Genomic DNA, 25,228 nt, shown 5'->3' with positions numbered 1-25,228 from the left:
TTTGAGGCAGTTTATATGTTCTTCGATTAAACTAGCAAATCACGAGGGGCTGGAAAGAAAATTGTTAAAAGGGACAAGGAAAGAAAGAGTACATTCAAGACCCTGAAAGCTACACAACCCCAATAGATCATGATAACATCCTCATATTACAACTGTTCAAATACTCAAACCGTATGACAAATTACTCAATACTAAGCCCAATTCTGCTCTAACAAATCATAAACACTCGTTGCAGCAGACAAAAGCATACATATCTCCATACAAATGACAAAGCCATATGGTATATGCGAGGCGGTAACAACCTCAGCACTGAATTAAGAGAAGAGAAGGAAACGAGAAACATACAAAGCTTCCTAAAGATTTGTAAACTCAAATAAAAACTGCAAATGCAGGAAATAAGGCTATTAGCAAATTTAACCAAAAAAAAAAAACTCAGATAATCATTACTGATAGTACATGAGTTGCTGGGCAGCAGCAACATTCTGGAACCCACCATCATATATAGCCTGGCTTGCTCCAGCAGAACCCACTCCCATTGCAGCCTGTTTAAGAGGATGCTGTCCTTGTGGATGCATAAGGGCAGCATGGACACCACCCATCTTGCTCATAGCTAACTGTCGTTCATAGGCTAAAAGATCAGCCGCTGAAAGACCTGGTAGTGGTGCAACTGCTGGTGGGGGAAGTGGATTTGAACTTGTTCCAGGCGGCGTAGGCTTGCTGCCCCAAGAACACTGCATCAAAAAGAATGAATAAAGAGGTTAATAGTTAATCCGTTTATAGTAGAGAAAACATATACAGTTGAAAACAGATTTGACTCGAGTAAAGTTTTTGCATCACAAATGAGGAAGCATAAATATACACCTTGATCTGCTTGCCATACAGATATGACTGGGTGTTCCCCATCTGGATAGCCAGAGCTGCTTCAGAATGAGCACTGTATCTGACAAAACCAAAACCCTTGTCTCGCTGGACCCGGACCTCTTCAATCACTCCAGCACAAAGAGCATGGAAATGTCGGTGGAGATCAAGCTGTGTGACCTGCAAATATTAATAACAAAAAAAATAAAAATTTACGTCAATTTAAAAATTCACTATATTTAAAAATTCAAATTATATCTAGACATGCTAGATGTTGCATGATTAATTGGATCAATAAGCACACACAAATATTTAAGTGTCTATGAGACAGATAGAGACAGTATGTCTGTTGCTCAAAATAAAGTAGAAGAGATATTGATTGATAAGGATTATGGTTTCTTACCTCTGGAGCAAGATTACCAACATAAACAGTAGTATATTGCGGGTTATTCTCAGGAGCCTCAGTATTTGTTGTCTCTTTACCGTCCTCTGCACGTGCAAGGTAACAGATATTAGTTTAATTATCAAGCTTAAAAATCTATATATTAGGTGGCTTAAAGCATGTCGTTACCCCTCTTTGTGCTCCAATCACACACATGAATGATTATAAAGCAACAAAAAACAATAAAACAAATGAAAATATCCTTCTTTGGAGGTCTAAGATATCTGTGGTTGAAAAAGAGAAAGGTGATAGACACTACAATTGACACACCTGAAGAGCCATTCGTCAATTCCACCACACTTTTTGCATCAGAGCTCTGCTTGTCATCGTTGGAACCAGCACCTTTTGTCGCCCAGTTGCAACGTATCTGTCTACTTCCAAGCCACTTACCTTTTTTTTTTAAAAAAAAAAAAAAGATGGTAATGAAAAGTGCATACCATATATCCAAAAGAGCCATAGCTGATGTAAGAAATATCTAATTAACTGAAACATTTGCATCATATAAAACTAGTAAGTTCAATCATTATACATTTCCATATATCAGTAAATTCTAGATTGTAGAACAACAGAAATCTATAATCACTTTGAGGTGTTAAAAGGATAATGTCATGCATCTCCCCGAGATAGGCACTATTAGAAGTAAAACTCCCAGTTTTGGGAAGGTAAAAAATTCTTTACTTATTATTAAGAGAGTGTAATGCCGTTAATATTCACATCAAAGAACAATTGGATGTATTACAAATACGAAGTAGAAGTCCTTGACCAGCTTAAGTAGATGTGTGGTAACTAAAGTTCCTTCAACAATGAGAAAGAAGCATATGAACCAATACGCATCGTCCTTACCAGTTAGGTCATTTATTGCATTTTGAGCATCCTACAGAAAGGAGAAAATATCAGCATCAAAATATGAAACCACTTTCACGGAAAGAAGAAAGCAGAAAAAAATGATAGTGGTACCTGCTGGTTTCTGAATGAAACAAAACCAAATCCTCTAGAACGCCCAGTCTTCTGATCCCACATAACTCTTGCATCTCTGAAACCATCCAAAAAGAATGGATAAGCTTAGCAATCACTAATTAGGTCAGTAGTAAACCACAAATAATGTAAAGATGCAAGCATAAATACATGTATAAATATAGATATAAGGTACACTGTTGCAGATATATAAATAAAATAAAGAGATGGGGCAGAAGCTTACGAACAGGTGGGATAAACGGAAAAGCATGCATATAAAGTGGCATCAGTAACCTCGGGGCTGAGATCTCCAACAAAAATGTTGTAATGACCTGCAGATCATTGATGATTGCATCATATATGCTGCAAGATAATAATTTCCAGCACATCACTCGCTTTAAGATAGTATTACAAATACAAACATAACCCAACCTGATGTATCTTCCCTCTGGCCGCTGGCATATGCCCAATTAACCTTGATTGGCTGCCCAAATCTGCAAATGCATAGAAGTATGAGAGTTCTCATAAACTGTTTTGCCGAGACTTCATAACAGCAAATATTAAACCAAAATCATAGAGATTAATAGTCAGTTCTACTTACAGATGCCTCCCATTAAGTGACAGTATAGCCATAGCTGCAGATCTGCGATCGAAATAGTGAATAAATCCATAAGAAGACTGCATAAACAAAGATGAGAGATGTCAAAATATGGTAATAATATGTATAGTAGCAGGTAGGTAACAGCAAAATGTGCAATTCATGAATGTTAATCTACATGTAGATAGCAGTGTAAACCAAAAGGTACAAACAGAAAAAAATTATCAAAGCCCAGTAGGCAATAGAAGACTTTACTTTTTCCTTCCTAATAAGCTTGCAGCCTTCAACAGGACCAGTACTTGAAAAAACCTCTTGGAGAAGAGGTTCTGTCACCTGAGTATGGATGTTTCCAACATACCTGCATTTTCTCAAAAATAAAAGAACTAGAATTTTTAAAAAAAGAAACAAAAAAATACATAAGCTATAAGTAACTCCCTCAGTTGTCAGAAAAAAATCAATATCAGAAAATAAGATCACAAAAAAAGAAATAGAAGCAATTTCCAAAATTCAAAACATGTAGCAATGAAAATGCCTTAACTAAAGGGTGAGAGGGTAAGAGTGAGAGTTGCAAACACAAGATACAACAAACAGAACCAAACAAAAAAAGAAAAACTAAAATAAAAATGTCCAGGCAAACACTCACACACTGCGGCATGTACTTGGATCAAAACCAGGAGGCAAATTTCCACTTGGGATTGGTTCAATCTGCAAAATAAAAAAGTGAAAAAGAAAAAAAAGAAAAAGGAAATAAAAGAAAAAGGACAAAAATAAAACCCCATCTTAATCTTCCATTGCTAAACTAATTTAACTAGAAAGAGAACAAGTTTCAGAGGGTATTCATAACTAAACCTAGCAAATACAAAGAAGTAGCTAATACTACCACATAAGTATAGGAAAACTCAGACCTAACCATACAGGAATAGAATAGAGTTCTCAAGGTTATGGAAAGGATACGAGGCACTTATATTAGCACTAGCATTAACCAGGATGGCTACTTTGTACAATTCAGCCTAAACACTCTCCCATTATTTTATTTTATTTTTTAAGCATACTTTAACTTGATCACAACTTTATTCACAACGATTCAGTTGTTCCTTTTCACAAACATTATGATGCTTAACATATTAGTACACACTTCCTTGTATCTTTAAATACTAAACATATATAACCAATTTTGCTGACCCACAAAATGAGACCTATATAGTTAGCAACCATACACTGAGAAAACATTATGGTAACACTTATAAAGAATGTTATTTGATCCTTTAAGAACTAACTTCCCTTTTCAATCCATTTGTCAGGAGATTTAAAAAAAAAGATTTCGTCATAAACAAGAATATTATACAAACCTAGGTAACTCGTATCTATTTTCAACACCATCTGTCAGGTAATCAAACTGAAAAAGCTGAAGTCAGAAATGGGAGGTACACATAAGATTAGATAGTTTTGAATATATATATATATATATTTTTTGTAGTGGGACGCAGGCAGGTTTCAAAAAGTAAAACTTCAGTAAAGTAAGAAAGCTATTAGAAAGTTGCAACTTTCCATCACCTTCATCCTAATATACCACCAAAAAAAAATTAAAAAAATCCGCGGTAAACATAACCCAGGATTTCATTACAATTTCGTCTACACACAAAGATATCAACCAAGCAATGCCTAAACACATCCAACCAGAGCCAGAGCCAGAACCAACAACTAGAATAGCATTCACAAAATTACATTTTCAAAAATGCTAACCAAAGCTCAAAATTTCGAAAACTTTCACACATTTCACTTCCCTCTCCTTCCCACAAAATTTCACATCAACCAGCCAAAGGAAATATAAAGAATTTTCCACCAACCCTAGCTAACTCAAACAAATCAAAACCAAAATCACACCGATCAATTATTCACTTCTAAGCTAACCCTAACTAAATGGAATAAATTGAAATCCAATAGAAATCAAAGCATCTACGATTCGCACGCAATGATAAAGAGACGAGTGACGATAAATTTGATGAGAACTAGGACCTGAGGAGCGGCTAAGAGACCGGGATGGTAGAGAGATTGCTGTTGAAGAATGGCTTGTTGCATCAAAGCTTGTTGCTGCTGTTGCTGCTTCAGCCTCTGGTGCTGCATTTTTCAAGATAATCGGAAGGAGTGCCTTCTGTTTGGTTCCCGAGAAAAAATCGTTAGGGTTTCTCGAGAAAACTAAGGAAAAAAGGAAAAAAGAAAGTGAGAGATAGAAAAAATAAGTGGACGCAAAAAGTATTTATAGAAGCATTTTAGTTGAGGAAGGGACTGATAACGTGAGTCACTGTGATTTTATTTCTACAAAGGCGAATCATAAAGTAACACGTAATTGTATTGTTCATTTTTTAAGTTTCATCTCTGGTGTAGAAATTTAACTTCACATAATTTTTTTATTTTTTCAATTAAATATATTATGTCATAGCGTAACACGTAACTGTAATTGTTCAGTATATTGTTATTTATTACAATTTTGCTAAAATGTTATTTTATTATTAATTATTTATTGAATTATACTTAACCCTTTGGTTATATTCTTTATATTTTATAATTATTATTTTTTAACCAAGTGGTAAATTATGAATCAGCGCGTTGGCAAACTTTATATTATGTAGTGTAATAGCTTGCTTCCTTTCTATCTTATTAACAAAGGCCATAAGTTTTCTCAATTTATTTTTGGTAACGAAAAATTACAGTCGAATTAGATCAACATTTTTATGAGATTTAACTAAGTTTATAATCATTAAACTAACTAAATTAAAAATTTAATCTTAATATATTGTTAAATAATATTTAAACTCATGTATTTTTGTATATAAAACTTTTTTTTTTTACCATTTAAATTTCCCCTTGAAGGTTTCTTAGTTTATTTTTCACGATTTCAAAATTGTTAATTTGATATTTAAAACCAAGTACAAAATGCAATGAAATAACGTCATACATGTGCATGCCCAAAGTTAGAGAAGAATTCTATTTAGAATGGATAATACGGTTGTTCTTAATTATGTTATTTCAAGAATGTTTTATGAAGTCAATACATCATGACAAAAGGAATATAGATCAAAAGATATAAATCAATTAAGAAAATCTTGTTCTTGTTTAATGTGGGTTGTCTCTTTTGATTATAAAAGTATCAAGAAAGTTAGATTTAGGCTTGGGTGAGAGGTTTGGATTCGATCGGGCCAAAGAAAAAGAGCCGCTAGAATCCCCTGAGGATTTAGGCCTTGGAATTGAACCTAAGACTTAACTCAAATTAGGATATATAAAATTTAATCTTAAATATCAGACTTTAAATTATTCAATTATAATTTATATAAAATTTTATTTATATTTATCAAATATATATAAATAATATAATTATTTTTTAATGTCAAATTTTGTTAACATTTTAACACATTACAATTAATAAATCTAATTAAGCAATTAATAATATTAAATTCATAAATATAATATAATTATAAAATATATTAAATTTAGTATAAAATAAAAAATAATATATGTTAATGATCAAGCCAAGGGCCCAATCCCAAACCTGGCTTTGCCAAGGTCTTGCGTAGGGCTCGAACCTAACACCAGGCCAAGCCCTGTATATAAGACCCAACTCTACTTGATTACCAAATGATTGAGAAAGGCAGCTGGGAAGGGAACATAAATGAATAGGCCCATTGGTGAAGCGAGGTAGCCCAACAAATCAGAACCCAAATACTGTTTTATGTATCCACCATTTTGGGCCATTGCATGTAAAATTGCTAGCCCTATTTAATGTTCACATAATGATACATCATTTATGTATTCAAATTATATATTAAAAATATATACACATAATATTGTTCATTTAATCTTACTTTGTTAGACTCAAAATTACTTATCACTATAAAATTATACAATAAAATGTGGAGATATTTTTTTTTTCTTCTAAATTTAAAACCAGTGAGCCATGTAAGATTTATGACTCATATGACACATTAAAAGTTTATTTTATTAAGTATGATATTATTTATTTGACAAAATGAGGTGACTTTTTACTAATAAAAAGATGTGATTATTTATTAATAATAAATGTGCTACTCTATCAGTATGTAACTTTTAATGAAAAGTTATAATTAACTCTATAAATAAAAATTGATCCTCTCTCTATCCTTTACACTTACGGACTTACTATATTAATACATTACAATATACTAAGGGGTCGTTTGGTTATGAGTTTTAAAGATTACCTCGGTAATCTATCTTTTATTCTCTTATTTGATTTGTTAATAATAAAATATTACAATAATCTTTTATTACCTATGCTAACGTGACAGGTAATATAAGTGATAATCTGATTTCTACCTTAATTTTAGGTATTTAAAGATTACCAAAGTAATCTTTATTTTATTATAATTATATTAGTATTTATTAATTTTTTGAGAAATAAATTTATTTTTAATTATTATGACAAATAATATGAAAATTATGTAAAAATAATTATATTCAAGGACATTTAAGTAAAATAATTTACTAGTAATTTTTTATTACTTTTAACCAAACACAATAATTATTTATATCTATCAAATTTTATCAAACATAGTAATTATTTATATTCAGTAATCTTTTAAGTAATCTATCTTTAAAGTAATCTTTTTATTTTGGTAATAAAACATTACCCAAACCAAACGTCCCCTAAGAGTAATAATTTACAGATAAAAAAATTTAAGTTTTTTTATCCATCATTAAACTAAAGGATCAAGTAAGAAAATTTAAAATAATTTGAATTCATTAATGAATTCCCTTTATATTTTATATGGTTCAATATACGATGAATTAAAATATGTTTTTCTATTTTCAATTAATGTGAAAAATATTAAGTTTAAGATTTATAAACATAATTGATTGTTTCTTTATAAATATAATAATAACTTATATTATGCTCATAATAGTTTAATGTTTTAATTATTTATTTTACTAAATAAATTATTGATTGTACCTTTGTACTAGATTATTTTATTTATACTCGTAGTACTTGTGTACAGTGAGTTGAATATCAATGAATTGTAGTCAATGATAATAAAATATATTTATTTTTAATTTATAATTTAAATATATAAATAATATATTATCATCTGATTGAGTGATATTTTATTTTTAATTCAAAATTATCAAATTACATAATAACTCAACGTTCATAATGATCATATAGAAAAGTAAATTTCAATCATAAAAAAATTAATTACAAAACATTAAATAATTAACTTTATAATACAGATATTACAAAAATTAACATGAATTAGTTGTGATTAATTTTTCTAATAATATTCTATAATTTGAGGTCAAGCTGTTTGGACGATTGAGCTTCGAGTTCCAGCTGCCACGTCTTCTCGCCGCTTTCTTCTGGTTTAGCAGGAGCCAGAGACGGGCCATTTATTTGATACGGTGCTCTCGCCACAGCCCTGGAAAACAAAGCCAGGCAAATTTTGATCAATTCAACTAAATTGGGTTTCAACATGAAGATAAAAATTTAGATAAATTATGCATGTACACATCAATTTACCTGTCTTTCCTTTTCTCTAAGAATCTGTGGAGGGAGGCCCTTCTTTTTATTGGGAAATCGGAAGTGATAGGCGCTGCAGGAGGTTTAAGCTGCTGAATTAGGCGTTCCTGGGAGGAGATACCGTCGCTTCCAGAAGCATTGGAGGCGATGTTCAAATCGGGAGTAAAAGCCCTACTGGAAGTGTTAATAGAGCTTCCGGATTTACTGGCTAAGGCCATAATTTCGTTCGCCTTCTCGGCTGAAAAATCATTGAACACATGAACTTTTCCGGCGTAAAATATTGTCATTTGAGATCCAGCAGCTCCAATCTCCATGGTTGTTTCAGCCTTGTTGCTGAAGAAATCTGCAGGCTTCACACTTGGAAAAGACGAAGCTCCAGCGTTTTCCAGGCTTGGCAACAAGTTCATGGTTGTGGCAGCAGGTTTTGAAGCGAATCCGCAGCTGAAATCTCCAAGGCTTCCATTCTCCTTCAAGTACTGGCTTAAAAGATTGCAAGTCTGAGCAAAATTTGACGATTTTTGGCAGGAACTTGACATGCTTATCGTTTTGTTCAACATAAAATTATCTCTCTCTCAAATTGAAAAGAAATACACAAACTTCCAACAGAGAATAGATGATACATATATATTCTCTAAGTAGCTGTAAGCAAATCTTTTTGAAGTTTCTTTGAACAAACAGCTCTGGCCGGTGGGTACAAGAAGTCGAAGAAGAATACAAGAGAGAAATTTAAGAGGGGGTTTCGCTGCAAGTTCTTTGAACCTGTTTAGGCCATGAGCTGTCTAACCCTATTGCTTTTCACCTATAAATAAATGAATTTAATACAATAATTTGATGCACGTTTTTCCAGTTTTGAATAAAAAGGAGTAGTGAGCCAATGACAAAATTATTGCTTATTTATTAATATTTGAGGTTGAATTCTTTTTGTGTTTGGTTCATACGTAATTACATAAATACCCCTCTGCTGTTCTTGGACCAAATTTAAATTTAGCACTAGTTTGACCAGTCATATAATATGCTTGGACTAGTTCTTTATGAAAAGCATTTTCCAAGTGGGTAGCTAGCTAGTACCCACTTGAATACCCACTTGAAATGCTTTGGACCAATTAAAGATTTGATTTTTAATGTGTTTGTTAATGATTGAATTTTAGTTTTAGGGTTTGTGAAGTTAGCAGTTGTACATTCATCTTCTTTACTTTGTACATTCAAACTTTCAATACACCTAATTGAGATTTGATTACATATTGCATTTTAGGATTTAAATTATGAGAATGGTAATTTTGAGAAACATATTATTAATAAACATATTAATATAGATGGATAATATTTAATTTAAAAAAAAAGGGATTCATATTAAATAATATAATGTACAATATAAAAATATAATTGGAATTATTATAAGATTGAATTTAAATTAATCTTAGACTATAATTAAATACTTCTTCCAAGTACTTGAACATTTGATAGAATTATTCAAAGAGCATGCACCCTATTGACTAAAAAAATGAGATTACAATTTCCCACGTTTTTTATTATTTCAAATAATAAACTTTTGGTCAACAACATGCGTTTAAAGTTATTTATATTAAAAGATCGAGAAGATCTGAATTTTTATAATATAAGCCTAGAAGATCAATATATATATATATATAATATTTTAATTATAAATTTACATTTGTTTAGATGCATGTACATCGACAGATGATTCTTATTCTGGTAAAAGAGGATGCAAAATTTTTAAGGGAAATCTCAATTATGAACACTAATTACTTGAAGGGGTAAATAGTCAGTAGAAGAAATAAGGGGTATTTCAGTAAATTTGATTTGATTGGGGCAGTTAGGCGGGTGACTCCGTTAATTGTTGGGTAAGTTCGGTCTAGTCGAACCTTTTCTTCTTCCAAGGCCGACAGGGAGGTGAGGCCCACGTGAATACAAAAGCTTCACGTTTGTTGTAATATTCGCTTGACTTTGTGACGAGTAAAAAAGAAAACAGCACGTGTTAAACAAGTGGTAATCGGGTGGGTGGCAATAGCACCGGAGCTGTCACGGCTCAGGCTCAAGTCGTTGGCGGATGGACATGTGACTCGGTGCATGCAACTCACGTGCTATACTTTGTCCGCTTCCCTACGCAATGCCGGAAATCCCGGGATTTCACGGTACATGTTTGGCACGTGCGAGATGGTAAATCCAACCGTAAGTGTTTATATTATGTATATATTTTTAAATTATAATTTAGACACATAATAATGTATTATCAAATAAATAAATATTATTTTATATTTAATTTAAAATTATTTGATTATATAATTATACATTATTTATATATATCTAAATTATATATAAAAATATTTATGTATAGTTTGTTCATGGGACAATTATTATTGTCATGTCATATTAGAGGGCATTACAATACTCGATCTATATTATTTTAATTAATTTATTAACCCTATCTTCAAGCAATACAATTAACGAAAAAAGAGAAAAAAGAAAGCTACAAACTCATAGTATTTTAGGAAGAAAGAGACATTGGATAATTTGGTAAGAATTTGTGCGTAAAAAAAAAAAGCACAAAAGGGAGACAGAGGAATGATAAAATATTAGAGGGAGATGTCCAACGGCAAAAAAGAAAAATTTTCACCTTATGACAAATATTATTAATAAAATTAATTAATTTCTAAAATAAACACACTAAAAAAATTTTTAAAAAAGAAGAAATTCTAAAACAATGTAAGAAACTCTAAACGAGAAAACAATGTAATGAATCGAATCTAAAAGGCCATTCATGCCTAACCTTTCATGCAAGTGAACAATGTGATTAATGTGGGCCTTAACTCCTTTGTTTCAATCTCTAAATTCTTCAAATGGGACCGAGAAACAAAATTTTTGTTCAGTTGATCTGTGTGTCGATCGATGTATAAATAGATTAAATAGATATGTATGATACATATATTTGCATCGATGAATTTTCGATCGACCTCTGATTGATCGATGATTCACCTTTGTCTAGGAGATGGGAGGAGTGCTAGTATGGAAGTTGGCTAGTTTTGTCATTAGAGAAGCAACAAGGGAATACAATACAAACCCCAAAGGGGAAATACTTACTTTTCAAACTTTTAGTGAGAGAAAATTATTTAATTTTTAAACTTATAAGAGAAAATATGATAAATTTTTAATTTTTTTGATATTTTTAACTAAATAACATTTTTACTCTTAATCTTATTAGTAAATTTTAATAGAGTGATAAATATTTAAATTTTTAAAAGTTAATATAATAGGGGTTTAAAATTTTACGAGACGTTAGGTCTGAATAAGTCTTTAGGTCTATAAAGTATTATAAATTATATAAAAGTAGATACTATTGACTTGAATTTTGATCAACATTTTTTCTTATTTAAATTATAATTCTCTATTAGAATATACAACCGTGACCAAAAATTCAAATCACTTTAAGAGATGGACAATACCTATGCCGAATTATTTCGCCGATTTTTATGACTTTTTTTTTTCTTTTGGGCCGATCAAATTGAACAGCAATTACTAAACGTGGATATGTTTTTTCTATGATATGGTTGGGAATATGAAGTTCTAAGAAGAAGAATAATAATAATAAACCCCAATGATATTGGATGTTACTATGAACTCCTTCCAAACATGGAATACCCTATTTTATCCCTGATATTCTTACAACATGTTTCTTCATATCCTCAATTCCTATCCTAATTTTTCTGACTTCATCTGTATTGATCTTAGCTCGGCCTTACACTTAATAGAACGAGGCTTTCTTGTTCATCCTTTCATAATTCTTCATATTTTTCTTGCCAGCTTCTGTCTCTTTAAAAAAGGAATCCAACATTGCCTTCAATTAAACAAGTAGAAGAGTCAATGGAGGTGGTTGGGGAGTGTGCCGTGGGTGGTGGGTAACAGAAGAGTGGAGAACGAAAGATGAAGAAGAGTTGGGTGAGGTTTCCCTCTATATGAGGATGACCCAAGTGAAGTCCACGCGGTATTTCAAGCCTATATTAAGGAAGTGAATTTAAGAAGGAATACGATTGCTTTGAGGGAGTCAATCCTATTAAAATAGGATTATTAGAATCCTGATCGGAATGCAATAAAATTCCTTTAGAGGGAAGGATATCCCATACATTACCTATAAATATATTATGAAAATCAATTCAAGATAGTGAAAGGTGTGAAGAGATGAAAAGCGAAGAGAAAATAAAGTGGAAATCCAATAAGTTCTCTAATGTTGAATGTCATCATTGTAGCTTGCCGATTAAAAAGAGAAATCAAATAAGAAAAAAAATGGATAAAAATAGAGAAAATAACAATGATGGTTCTAAAATTTCTTATTGTTTATAATGGTGATATTGTTATTTTTTTTATCAGAAGACCAGTTGAATGATAGATAATAGTTTATCCATTTATGTCAGGTCTTGCATAGATTTTTACGGTTATTATAATTCAATCCTAATCTAATGGTTATATAGGTATAACCCTTTAAGTTCTTGATTATTTTTATATCTATCCTTTTAAATAGGGTTAATTTAATCAATTATGTTATAATATAATCTATTCGAAAACTAAATTATAGTGTGAGTATTGGCACGTCTCACATGTCTTTAGCTTGGTCTATAGTCATATTTTCATATCCACGACGTTATTTTTTTTATCATTTAATAATATATGCTAATTCTCGTATTATGAAACTATGGTTTTTATTAAACCTTACAATCATACAATCTTTTAGATCTTTATCTTTGGTCATATTGCTAAGCATGAGGACACTCAAACTTTAAATCTCGTGAGAACAAATTATAGGCTTGACCTTTTCGAATAATCTCTCATTGATCTATTCAATTTTTGTTACAAACTGTTAATAATTATTGAAATTTTAAATCAATAATCAGTTAGAGTCATTATATAAATAATTTTATTTAAGTTTTGTTTTGACTTTAGATCCGTCCATCCGACCCAATATCATAATTTAATGTTTGATATTAAGGTTAAATGACTATTTCACCTCCAAGTTTTATTACATTCGTAAAGTCACACTTACAGAGTTTGAAAAAACCGAAGTCTCATCCGTAGGCTAACTTCCGTTAAAAAAAGAAGGGTAAAATTGTTATTTATTAATTATATTAAAAAAATATAAAATTCATTATATTTTTCTCTCTACAGTTTTAAAAACTAATAACTTTATCTCTGCATAAAACTTTATAACTTTTAAAAGTAATATTCCCCCCCCCCTCCCCCAAACCTAGGGATTACTTTTTAGACGTTCTTCAAAAACCATCTCCGACAACCGACGATAATGCTTTAACCCACTACTCGTCAGCTACCAGATCTTCACTCTTCCGTAAAAGAAGAGGCAACAAAGACGCATCTTTGTCGATTTCAAACGAATCGATGAAGATGAGCATCTTCGTTGATTTAAGAAGAATCGACAAAGATCCTTGTCTCTATCGATTCATCTAGAATCAACGAAAATGACTCTCTAGTGGGCCATCTAAAAGCTTCAGAGGTGGCCGATGAGATGGTTGGTTAAAACTCTTTCTTCTTTGATCGGAGAGCCTCTAAAAAATAAACCCTAGGTTTGGGGGAGAGGAGGAATGTTACTTTTGAAAGTTAAAAAACTTTAGACAAGAGTAAATTTATTAGTTTTTAAAACTGTTGGGAGAAAAATAATAAATTTTATATTATTTTAATATAATTAATGAAATAACGATTTTACCATTTTTTTGTTAAACAGAAGTTAGCCCATGGGTGAGACTTCAGGTTTTTCAAACATCATGGGTGTGGCGAAGAATGCACAAAAACTTGGGGGTGACATAGTCTTTTGTAGGGATGGCAATGGGGAGGGGCGGGGAGGGGATATCAATCCCTGTCCCCGTCCCCGTAGGGGATATCAATCCCCGTCCCCGTCCCCGTCCCCGCCCCGTCCCCGTTGCGGGGATAAAAAATAATCCCCGTCCCCTCCCCGCGAAGGAAAATCCCCTCCCCATCCCCTCCCCGTCCCCGCGGGGAAAAATCCCCTCCCCATCCCCGCCTCGTCCCCGTGGGGAAAAATCCCCTCCCCATCCCCGCCCCGTCCCCGCAGGGAAAAATCCTCTCCCCATACCCATAAATATAAATTTTAATTCTTTTATATATTTCAATAAATAAAATAAATCATATTTTTCCAAAATTTCACTTGCTACAAGAGCTATAAAATATTCTTTGTTATTTTAGTTCAAATATAAAATTTTCATAAAATCTAACAATATGCAATAATCAATCTCTTCATTAGTAGCTCTTCATATATGTGATTTAGGGTAATTTTATAATAACATTAAATTTAACATTTTTCATTCACTTCAATTGATTTTATTAAGTTTATAATTTATTATTTTTTGTGTGTAAAACCTAGTAGATTGACTAACTAAGTTTTGAAGTTGAAATAAAATTAATTTTGGTGCATTTACATTTGATGATAATGAAATTCTAGGTTTTTTTAATATATTAGATTAATAGTTTAGAAATTAATAAAAACTAATAATTGATAATTCAAAAATTAGTAAAATTAAAGTTATAGTTTTAATAAATCATAATGTAAAAATTTCTAAAATTTAATAGTTTAGAAATTATTATATTAATATATTAGATTTAGGGGGTGGGGAGGGGATGGGGAGGGGAGGGGAGGGGAGGGGCGGGGCGGGGCGGGGAGGGGAGGGGCGGGGCGGGGCGGGGACACATGTATCCCCGTCCCCGACCCGTCCCCGATTACGGGGATTTTTTTTGTCCCCATCCCCGCCCCTTTCCCCGTTTTTATCGGGAAATCCCCTCCCCATTAGGGTCGGGGAGGGTCGGGGTCCCTAAAGTCGGGCCCAAATTGCCATCCCTAGTCTTTTGGCCTTGATATAATTCATAAGTACATTACTACGGACTCATGACCAGATAATATTTTTACTTGACTTGAAATACCCCTAACATTGAACAAAATCCCTTTCCCAATGCACGCACACAGGCCACCTCTCACAAGGGCAAAACTGTAAGAAGGAAAAACTGTTTTAACGGTATCCTGGAGCTGACTATTTCAAACCCTGACAACCGTCTCCCTCTAAATTTCAAAGGCTGTGTTGCTGTCACCAAAATGAACAAAAGAACTTAACAGATATCTCAACAAGAACCTAAAATGAAGGCGATCGTCTAATACGCACAATATTTTTTTTAGTGAAAATAGTTTTAGACGTTGTCTAAATCTGCCCTTTAGGCCTCAAGAATCCGGCTAGGACATGGCCGTGACATTATTGCACTGGATTCCCAGGCCATTAATCTGTGTTCTCTTTTCAATCTTCATGATCACATCGTTTGGAGTTGGATTTTCGCAATCCGGATCCGAATCCGATGCGTTGTTGAAGCTCAAGGATTCCTTCACAAACGCAGATGGGCTTATATCCTGGCAACAAAGCAAGCCACCGTGTAGTGGGTTGAAAGAACAATGGAAAGGCGTAGCTTGTTTTGAGGGCAGTGTCACGGGTATTCAGCTTAATAATTTGGGATTGGGAGGAACGATTGATATTGATGCCTTGGTTGAGCTTCGTAATCTTCGTACGTTTAGCATGGTTAACAACTCTTTCTCTGGTGGGTTGCCAGCATTTAATCGTTTAAGTAATTTGAGGGCAATTTACTTGTCGATGAATCATTTTTCGGGTGAGATATCTACGGATTATTTTGATAAAATGGATGGCTTGAGAAAAGTTTGGCTTTCGAATAATAACTTCACAGCTCACATTCCTGCATCGTTGTTTCGATTGTCTTATATTACTGAGTTACATCTTGAGAACAATCAATTTAATGGGAGAATTCCATCGTTTGAGCAGCCATCTTTGAGGCAGCTTAATCTTTCGAATAATGAATTGGAAGGGGAGATTCCACATAGTTTGACAAGATTCGATGCGAGTTCTTTTTCAGGAAATCCAGGTCTTTGTGGGGAAAAAATCGGAGTCGATTGTAATAAGAATTCCAGTAAAGACAAGACACCTAGTAATGAGAAGACGCCGACAGAGGATTCGACTCCAACAATGTCTGCAACGAAGAGCCCTCCTGAGCCCCCTGCGGGAAAGGAAGACCAGATAAAGATCATTGCTGCATCAACAACTTTAACTGTGATGTTGATTTCAATTGCAGTTGTGTGTATACTGAAATGGAGGCGGAAAGATAAGGCATTTGATGTGCTTGAAAAGGACCCTGGAAGTCCTCATGCAGTCGATGTTCGGGTTTCTGTGTCAAGTAGAAACGACTTGGAGCTGAACATTAAGCCAGGATCAACTCGAAGAGGGAGTGTTCAGTCAAGGAATGCCAATCAAAGTCAAGCGAAGACTGGCGGCTTGGGGGAGCTAGTGATGGTGAATGATGCAAAGGGAGTGTTTGGTTTGCCTGATTTGATGAAGGCAGCTGCCGAAGTGCTTGGAAATGGGGCTTTGGGGTCGTCGTATAAGGCGCAGATGGGTAATGGGGTGAGTGTGGTAGTGAAGAGGATGAGAGAAATGAATGCAAAGGGAAAAGAAGGATTTGATGCAGAGATTAAGAAGCTTGGAACGATAAAACACTCTAATCTCTTGACACCTTTGGCTTACCATTACAGGAAAGATGAGAAACTTCTGGTGTATGAATTCATTCCAAAAGGCAGCTTGCTTTATCAACTGCATGGTAAGGAAAATTTATCTTCTAATCAACTTTACATTATTTATTTCCTCGATTCTATTTTATTGAGTAAAAAACTCTCAACCTTAACTCAAACTAAATATAATCATGCCAAAATTTTTCATCCTTAACCTAATTTAATAGATTATATTCGGATTGTTCAAACACAATCTGAATTGACCAAATATTGTTTACTATTTCCACTTTCTCAATTATTTTTGGTGCTTTAATAGTTTTATTAAAATACATCAATCTACTATTTAAACAAATACACAACTTATTTACGTGTAGTCTAAAAATTCACAAACCAATACCCTTTAAAACACATCAATTATCTTAGTAATCAAAATTTATTCTCACCATTGAAAATAAAATAAATTTCTAAATAAAAATTAATAATAGTTATAATTATACAAAGAGAGAACTATATACAATATATAATGATTTTAGTTGTTGTTGATATTTGTCTTTCAACATTTTTCAGCCTGTCCCAATCAAATTTTACTATAGTAATATTTTTTTGAGCATTCAAGTAAATTTATATTAATTTGGGTTATTTTCATGTTTAATTTAAATACGATATAATTTAATTTTGAGTTATGTTGAGTTGACTAAATTAAATTTAAAAAAAATAACTTAACCTAACTTGCTTGTTATCGAATTAACGAATTGTATTGAAAATTGTTATTTCATACCTTTTATGCAATCTGTTAGTCAAAATGTTCCCGTTTCAGTGTTACCAAAAACATAAAAATACATCGAACACCTTCAAAACATAGTGTTTGTGGAAAGTCCAATATGAGCTAAGAATGTGTTGGTATATATCATATGCTGAGCGCATTAGTAAATTTTTGTAGGTGATCGTCGCCAATCACACGAAGAACTCAACTGGCCTGCTCGGTTAAAAATCATTCAGGGGATTGCCAGAGGGATGGGCTGTCTACATTCTCAACTAGCTTCTCTCGACTTGCCTCATGGAAATCTCAAATCAAGCAACATCCTTCTAGGCCCTGACAATGACCCATTGATTTCAGAGTATGGATTGAGCCCTTTGATTAATCCTTCCAATCTTGGAGAAGCGATGTTCGCATACAAGGCCCCAGAAGTTGTGTCAGCAGGAAAAGTGTCACCAAAATGTGATGTGTACTGTCTAGGAATTGTCATTCTTGAGATCCTGACAGGGAAATTCCCATCTCAATATCTCAACGATGGTAAAGGAGGGACAGATGTGGTACAATGGGTGGTCTCTACGTCTAAAGAGAGATTTACAGAACTTCTTGATCCAGAGATTGCAAGTTCAACTGATTCACTCGATGAAATGGAACAACTTCTCCACATTGCCTCAGCTTGCACCGAAAGCGATCCTGATGAGCGCTTAGACATGAGCGAAGCAGTGAGGAGAATACAGGAAATAAGATCAGCGGGAGAAGGGCAAGAGCCTCAGCAGTTTGAAGACTTGCCGATGCTTAGAGATGGCTCTGGAGATGCCCTCCAGACTGATAAAACTTCAAGTTATCAACAAGGGCATGCGTATTTACTGGAGAGAAATGAATCAGGCAGCTTTGATAATCACATTATGGGGCGTTAAGATAGAGATAATTTAACCCATCGGCATATTAACAACAATTCTGACGAAATTCATGGGGTTCATGAAGGGGAGAGGGAGAGTTTTCGGCTGCTAATGCTAGAGCTTTGCCAACCCAAAGAGAAAAAGATAAAAAGTAAGTGAAGAAGTTAGATTACTTGTATGTCTATAAATAGTTATTTTAACTGACTGATTTTCTTTATAATTTGCAGGGTGCCAATATTAACTACTGTAAGAATGTGTTGTACAAGATTTTACAGTGAATGCTTCAGAACTAAACATGATTATAGGACTGAAATTTATGCATTGAAGCTCAACATAGTGGCTTTTAACTTGGGAATTTGGGAAAATAAGAAAAATCTCTCGATTTTGATACAATTTGCCATAGAGTATCGCCAACCTTTTATTCTAACGATCATAAATATCAGTATTTTATAATATACTCTATATATTATCATATTCTTGAGCCCCATCAACTCACTATTCTTATACACATTTTAACAAAAAATAATAAAAGACGGTCTCTTTAGTTAATATAATTTAGAATTTATAAACAACTCTTTATTTTAAATAGGAATTAGAATGTGATAATATTCTTAATCTAAAGATTCACATTTTCATAAGGTCGTATTATATTGTTGTATCCGATTACTTTTGTCGACATTTAACTTTATTTTTATGTCCTTTATGAGAAATAATTTACTTCCTATATAGTGAAATTATTTCTATAAAACTACTAGATCAGATGGTTTTTTATATCTCTAAGAATTATTTTCTTTTAAACCTTCTAATAGTATCACAACCATTTACATTTTAAATGATTATGAAAAGTCACTTATGCCCTAAAATGGCACTCTATTGAAAATCTCAAAATCGAATGTTGCTTTGTGTTTTCATTCACAATCAACAACAATATTTAGTTAAAAAAATATATAAATATATTAATTTTTATAATACATACACGTTTTATACTTTACTAAACAAACATACTAAAATTTTGAAAAATACACATTAAAATACGTTATACTGGAAAATATCGATTATCCCCGAACGAAAAATATTATAAACCTCCCAAATTGTTAAATAACAAAAAACACTACCAAGCAAACTACACATACTAAATAAAACATTCGTACAAGAAAAATATTAAAAAAAAAAAAACTAACTATATGTGACCCATATGGTGAATATCAACTCATAATTATATCCTTATAATTCTTAAAAAATTGATTAATCTAATTTAAATCTCTTTAATTTTAGTCATTTTAGTTAATTTTCCGTTAAAAAATGGGTTACTTGCCGGAAAAAGCCGAACAACAAAATCATTCCAAATAGAAGTAACAAGGGTGGCTAGCCCAATTATAGTTTGAATTGGAAAAAGCATCCCAGTCTGCCTGGACTCCGACCTTGCTTGCTCCATTAAAACTTGGGCCTATGTCACAGACATTGACTGAAATTCACCCCAAAATCATAATATCCCAAAACAGGGTGCCTTGCCCATCCCTTAAACAAGAGACCTTCTCCTTTTTCTTCCTTTCAACTTATACAGTAACTTTCCCACTGTCAATTTTATACGCAGCCCCTCAACGTACTCACAGTTGCCACACTAGACCAGACCTCACCAGGCTAGACATGGCAACAAGTCATGTTGGGCCTTGCTGGACTGGCTCTGGCACAGTTCACCATGCCTAGGGTCGGGTAATGTTGGTCAAATCAAATCGGTACGGTTGAAGGGTTTAAGGCACGGTCTAGAGCTCTTGGGTTGTGTTACAACGAATCCTTAATAAGTCAATTTATCAAATTATATGTTTTAATTTTTAAAATATTTTAATTAATTATAAGGGAGAAGGACTATTTCCCACCCATCTTTTGATGCATTTTCAAATTGACACCCACGACAGATGAAAATCCAGTTTTCCCACCCATGAGCTGTTAAAATAGATGATATCTGTTTGCATAAGGGTAAAATGTCCATTTTACCCTTGTTAGATGAAATGACCAAAATACCCCTTAATTTAATTTCTCAAAATTGATGTGAGGGTTTTACCATTCACCCCCCTTAGGTTTTAGAAACTAACATTTTCACCTTACCTAAAGTTTTTAAACTTTAAAAACTAACATTTTCACCCCCAAACCTAGGGTTTCCATATTTTTCAAAATGCAGCCGCCCCCCATAACTTTCAAAACTAGCATTTCACCCCCATTCTTCAACCTCATCTCCCGACGTCTTCTCCGACGTCGTCACCGGCCTCCTCCTTCTCCTGGTGCGACGACGGTGGTGCTACGGCGGTGGTGCGACGAAGAGACGGAGATCTCTTCGTCGCACGATGCGACAAAGAGACCTCCCTTCGTCGCTCGTCGTCCAGATCTGGGATGTCTGCTTCGACGAAGGTCTCTTCTCTTCTCTCTTCGTGGCTCGTCGCATCTGGAAGACGCGACGACGAAGGACGACGAAGCGTCGTCCTTCGTCTGTTCTTCCAGATCTGGATGACGCTTCGTCGTCCAGATCTGGGCGACGAAGGGTCGTCCTTTGTAGTCGGAGATGGGAGATCGGTCGAATGCGTCGGCCGTCTATGGTGGCCGGAGAAGGAGCAAACCCTAGGGGTGAAATTAAACTTTTCAAACTTTGAGGATGAGTTAGTTATTAGTTTTTAAAACCTGGAGAGGGGAAACGGTAAAATTTAAAAGTTTTAAGGTTTTAAATAGCAAATGACGATTTTGCCCCTATCCCTAACTGAAAAATTGGACGGCAGTTTGGTCACGGGTGGGAAAACTGGATTTTCATCTGCCGTGGGTGCCAATTTGAAAATGCATCAAAAGTTGGGTGGGAAATAGTCCTTCTCCCTAATTATAATGTATTATTATTATTAAACGGGCAATGCCAACTAACCTGTGGGTCTTATCCCAAAATCTTAACATGATCATACGTTTGATATTGTTCACAAATTTATATATTGTACTCCTATAGACCATGTAAAAAAAGGGGACTGAGTGTGCTGTAGATCAACCCGGTTCTCTTAACATCCTTAAACCAAGCCAACCGGAAAATTAAAAAAAAAATAATAATAATACAAAAACAAAAATTACAAGTTAACATGAGTTTGAAATTTATTAATAATATATTAAGATCAAATTTCTGATTAATATAATACAATATATGATTAATTATTGAATTCAAAATTTTACTTTTATGTGTAATCGATTTAACTTCAAATTTAAAGATACAAAATAAGAGTCCTCCTTTAAAAAGATAAAAAAAGCTATAAGTCAAAACAGTACATCACCCTTTCATGATCAAACAGTTCAATCATCCCCCAAAATTTCTCCTTCTCCTCCTCCTCCAAGTCCAACACCACCTATTCAAGTTTCTGAATTATTTTTTTTTGACCTTTTATATTTAATTTCACTTATTTTTGTTTTTCTTATCTGATCCTGAAAAAAATAATTCTTTAAAGCTTTACTCGGTTAATTTTCATCACCCCACCAACGAAACATCATCAAGAGTACAATTTTGGAGCTTTATTCAATGTTTCTGCAATACCCCACCACAAAAAAAGCTTAGAAGTTTGATTTTTACTTGATCCAAAGAAATGGAACCACCGGAAAATTATGCTGGAAACACAGATTTTGAATCAGCTGAGAGGATTATACTGAGATGGGATTCAGCAGCATCGGAAGAAGCAAGGGAGAACATGATTTTTGAAGGTGATAGATGTGAAGTTGATAGGTATTTACAAGCTGTGGATGAAATCCAAAAATCAATATCATCCACAAGTATCTCTGATGACGCTCAAACTAAAGTCAACTCTGCTATTCAGATCGCCATGGCTAGACTTGAAGATGAGTTCAGAAATATTTTACTTGTTCACGTTCATGCTCTGGATGTCGAGTCCCTTTCAGCTGATCCCGGTTCTTCCACTTGTTCAATAACTGATAGAAAAGTACTTACTGAAGATCAAGATGACCAATTTGATCGAGAACAAGATGATGTTTTGAAGCACAGTGAGTCCAGTACTAGTGTTGCTTCATCTAGTTACAGGTCAACAAGTTGTATAAGGCAGATAGATCTGATACCTGAGGAAACCATTGAAGACCTTAAGTCAATAGCTCAAAGAATGATTGCTGCGGGGTATTTAAGAGAGTGTATTCAGGTGTATGGAAGTGTCAGAAGGTCGGCAGTGGATGCAAGTTTCAGGGAATTAGGAGTTGAGAAGTTGAGTATTGGAGATGTTCAAAGACTTGAATGGGATGCACTAGAGACAAAGATTCGGAGATGGACAAGAGCGGCTAAAGTTTGTGTGAGGGTGTTGTTTGCAAGTGAGAAAAGTTTGTGTGAACAAATCTTTGAAGGGGTTGGAACAGATATTGATTATGCTTGTTTTATGGAGACAGTGAAAGGGCCTGCAATTCAGTTGTTTAATTTTGCTGACGCTATAAGTATAAGCAAGAGATCACCTGAGAAGTTGTTCAAGATATTGGATTTACATGATGCTTTGGCAGAATTGTTGCCTGATGTAGAGGTTGTTTTCGATTCGAAATCTTCAGATTCAATTCGAGTGCAGGCTGCTGAGATTCTTTCAAGATTGGCTGAGGCTGCAAAAGGGATTTTATCAGAGTTTGAGAATGCTGTTTTGAGGGAGCCATCAACGGTTCCAGTGCCTGGAGGTACTATTCATCCATTGACTAGGTACGTTATGAATTATATCAGTTTGATTTCTGATTATAAGCAGACTTTGATTGAGCTTATAATATCAAAACCCTCAACCGGTTCTAGATATTCGGGAGATCCAACGACCCCGGATATGGACTTTTCTGAATTGGAGGGGAAGAGTCCATTGGCACTTCATTTGATATGGATCATTGTGATTTTGCAATTCAATTTGGAGGGTAAATCCAAGCATTACAAAGATACATCTTTAGCACATTTGTTTTTGATGAACAATGTTCACTATATTGTTCAAAAGATAAAAGGCTCACCTGAATTGAGAGAAATGATTGGTGATGATTATTTGAAGAAGATGACTGGTAAGTTCAGACAGGCTGCAACTAGTTACCAGAGAGCAACATGGGTTAACGTTTTGTATTGCTTGAGAGATGAGGGTCTCCATGTAAGTGGAGGGTTTTCATCAGGAGTCTCAAAGACTGCTTTGAGAGAGAGGTTCAAGACCTTCAACACTATGTTTGAGGAGGTTCATAGGACTCAAGCAGTATGGTTGGTGCCAGATTCTCAGCTTAGAGAGGAGCTAAGGATATCTGTATCTGAGAAGTTGATTCCAGCTTATAGGTCATTTCTTGGCAGGCTTGGGAATCATATTGGAAAACATCCAGAGAATTACATCAAGTACACTGTTGAGGACTTGGAGACTGCTGTCTTGGATTTTTTCGAGGGGTACCCCGTGTCCCAGCACTTAAGAAGGAGATCTCAGTGAAGGAATGAAGTTAGTTTTGCCAAGTTTGAATCTAGTATGCATTCTTTATATTCTTTCTGGAGTGTTAGGGTGATGTGATGCTGGTCAATATGGGCTGCCACGTACTCTCCAATTCTCATAAGCATCATTGTTTACATTTCCAAGTGCAAGACTGAATCAAACTCTTTGGGAAGATAAGGTTTAGCTCTCCAGAAAAAGCCAGGTCCCTTAACCTGAATGCTTCTGCATTTTATGCGCTATAGTTGTTCTGTTACCACATTTTAGATCTTTTATTTCCATTTGTCCATATGGTTATTGTTGGATTTCAAGCTTGTTCTCTATTACTATCTATGATATGAGGAAGAATTTTTTTTTTTTTTAAAGGTAGTGCCCATTATTTAACCATCTTAAATTCATGTTCTTGATTAAATGTATATGTTGTAGGTAAGTATTGCAGCTTCTTGGATATTTTTGCGTTTAATTGGAAGGAACTAAGCACCATATGTAGTTCCTAAATGTTTGATAAGGAAATAACCTGTTTTATGGGATGTTTATGTTTACTGTATAAAGCTCTTGTCAATAACACAACATGAGAAAACTTTGAATACGGGTCTTTGTGATAGATCTTTTTTCCATTCAAGATCAACCTGAGAAAATATTGAACATGAGTCCCTGTGATGGATCATTTTTCTATTCAAGATCTTTAAAAATTTCTTCATCAGTCAAGATTTCTGTGACTCCCTATATTAGGAGCGTAATTCAAGGAAAAGAATGCCACCCACAAGTCTAGGAATAGGAAGAATCCTATAGAAACTGAGAGGTAGCTAACCAACTTGTGGAAAAAATAATTGAGTGCTTTGATCTTGATTGAGAGAGCATTAACAGTCAGTCCATGGCAGAGAATTTTAATCTTAACAGATCTTCCATATGTTTGGATATGCGCTTTGCAATTCTCTTATATGTTCAGATTTATCAATGTTTAGGTTTATTCTTGATGCTGCTCCAAAACTGGACCATGTAGAAAGATTTTTATGCCATATTAGATGCCCAGTTGTTTACATGGCATCCTAATTAGATCCCTTGAGATACCTAATTAGGTCTGCCTGCAGATACTGAAATGGAAATAACAGGGAAAAATATGTAACGCTATACCACATCA

General features: G+C 33.9%; 4 protein-coding genes across 6 annotated transcripts; 2 read left to right on the top strand and 2 right to left on the bottom strand.

Moving 5' to 3' along the window:
- Positions 1–110: 110 nt before the first annotated feature.
- LOC123211319 (oligouridylate-binding protein 1B-like) lies at positions 111–5,088 on the bottom strand. 2 transcript variants are annotated; one of them, XM_044629957.1, is made up of 13 exons: positions 4,869–5,088; positions 3,496–3,557; positions 3,108–3,210; positions 2,856–2,932; positions 2,687–2,748; positions 2,499–2,586; positions 2,258–2,333; positions 2,144–2,174; positions 1,571–1,690; positions 1,262–1,347; positions 862–1,038; positions 494–731; positions 111–380 (listed from the first exon to the last, which is right to left on the bottom strand). In XM_044629957.1, the coding sequence occupies exons 1-13, from the start codon at positions 4,974–4,976 to the stop codon at positions 370–372; spliced, it is 1,239 nt and encodes a 412-aa protein (XP_044485892.1). In that variant the 5' UTR covers positions 4,977–5,088; the 3' UTR covers positions 111–369. The 2 variants fall into 2 exon arrangements, with proteins under 2 accessions (XP_044485892.1, XP_044485891.1); XM_044629956.1 differs by having other exon boundaries at positions 111–731.
- Positions 5,089–7,973: 2,885 nt separating this feature from the next.
- On the bottom strand, positions 7,974–9,185 carry LOC123210735 (protein TIFY 10A-like). The gene is made up of 2 exons (XM_044629208.1): positions 8,398–9,185; positions 7,974–8,296 (listed from the first exon to the last, which is right to left on the bottom strand). Exons 1-2 carry the CDS (start codon positions 8,952–8,954, stop codon positions 8,164–8,166), a joined length of 690 nt encoding a protein of 229 aa, XP_044485143.1. The 5' UTR covers positions 8,955–9,185; the 3' UTR covers positions 7,974–8,163.
- Positions 9,186–15,665: 6,480 nt separating this feature from the next.
- On the top strand, positions 15,666–18,790 carry LOC123211030 (pollen receptor-like kinase 3). The gene is made up of 2 exons (XM_044629535.1): positions 15,666–17,082; positions 17,934–18,790. The coding sequence occupies exons 1-2, from the start codon at positions 15,666–15,668 to the stop codon at positions 18,662–18,664; spliced, it is 2,148 nt and encodes a 715-aa protein (XP_044485470.1). The 3' UTR covers positions 18,665–18,790.
- Positions 18,791–21,913: 3,123 nt separating this feature from the next.
- LOC123212415 (exocyst complex component EXO70B1-like) lies at positions 21,914–24,452 on the top strand. Of its 2 annotated transcripts, XM_044631541.1 has the most exons (2): positions 21,914–23,348; positions 23,436–24,452. In XM_044631541.1, exons 1-2 carry the CDS (start codon positions 22,252–22,254, stop codon positions 24,088–24,090), a joined length of 1,752 nt encoding a protein of 583 aa, XP_044487476.1. In that variant the 5' UTR covers positions 21,914–22,251; the 3' UTR covers positions 24,091–24,452. The 2 variants fall into 2 exon arrangements, with proteins under 2 accessions (XP_044487476.1, XP_044487474.1); XM_044631539.1 differs by having other exon boundaries at positions 21,914–24,452.
- Positions 24,453–25,228: the final 776 nt, after the last annotated feature.

The sequence above is a fragment of the Mangifera indica genome, chromosome 3, assembly GCF_011075055.1.
Source record: "Mangifera indica cultivar Alphonso chromosome 3, CATAS_Mindica_2.1, whole genome shotgun sequence".
Lineage (NCBI taxonomy): Eukaryota > Viridiplantae > Streptophyta > Magnoliopsida > Sapindales > Anacardiaceae > Mangifera > Mangifera indica.
Note: the sequence above shows the minus strand (reverse complement) of the source record. Positions and strands in the feature narration are given on the sequence as shown.

Excerpts from the sequence above, each read along its gene's own strand:
- LOC123211319 (XM_044629956.1), bottom strand. The coding sequence starts at position 4,976 with ATGCAGCACCAGAGGCTGAAGCAGCAACAGCAGCAACAAGCTTTGATG. Across the intron at positions 2,175-2,257 it reads TTTCATTCAGAAACCAGCAG|GATGCTCAAAATGCAATAAA; the intron begins GTACCACTATCA and ends TCCTTTCTGTAG. Across the intron at positions 732-861 it reads TGTATGGCAAGCAGATCAAG|TGTTCTTGGGGCAGCAAGCC; the intron begins GTGTATATTTAT and ends TTTTTGATGCAG.
- LOC123210735 (XM_044629208.1), bottom strand. The coding sequence starts at position 8,954 with ATGTTGAACAAAACGATAAGCATGTCAAGTTCCTGCCAAAAATCGTCA. Across the intron at positions 8,297-8,397 it reads TTAGAGAAAAGGAAAGACAG|GGCTGTGGCGAGAGCACCGT; the intron begins GTAAATTGATGT and ends TTTGTTTTCCAG.
- LOC123211030 (XM_044629535.1), top strand. The coding sequence starts at position 15,666 with ATGGCCGTGACATTATTGCACTGGATTCCCAGGCCATTAATCTGTGTT. Across the intron at positions 17,083-17,933 it reads CTTGCTTTATCAACTGCATG|GTGATCGTCGCCAATCACAC; the intron begins GTAAGGAAAATT and ends AAATTTTTGTAG.
- LOC123212415 (XM_044631539.1), top strand. The coding sequence starts at position 22,252 with ATGGAACCACCGGAAAATTATGCTGGAAACACAGATTTTGAATCAGCT.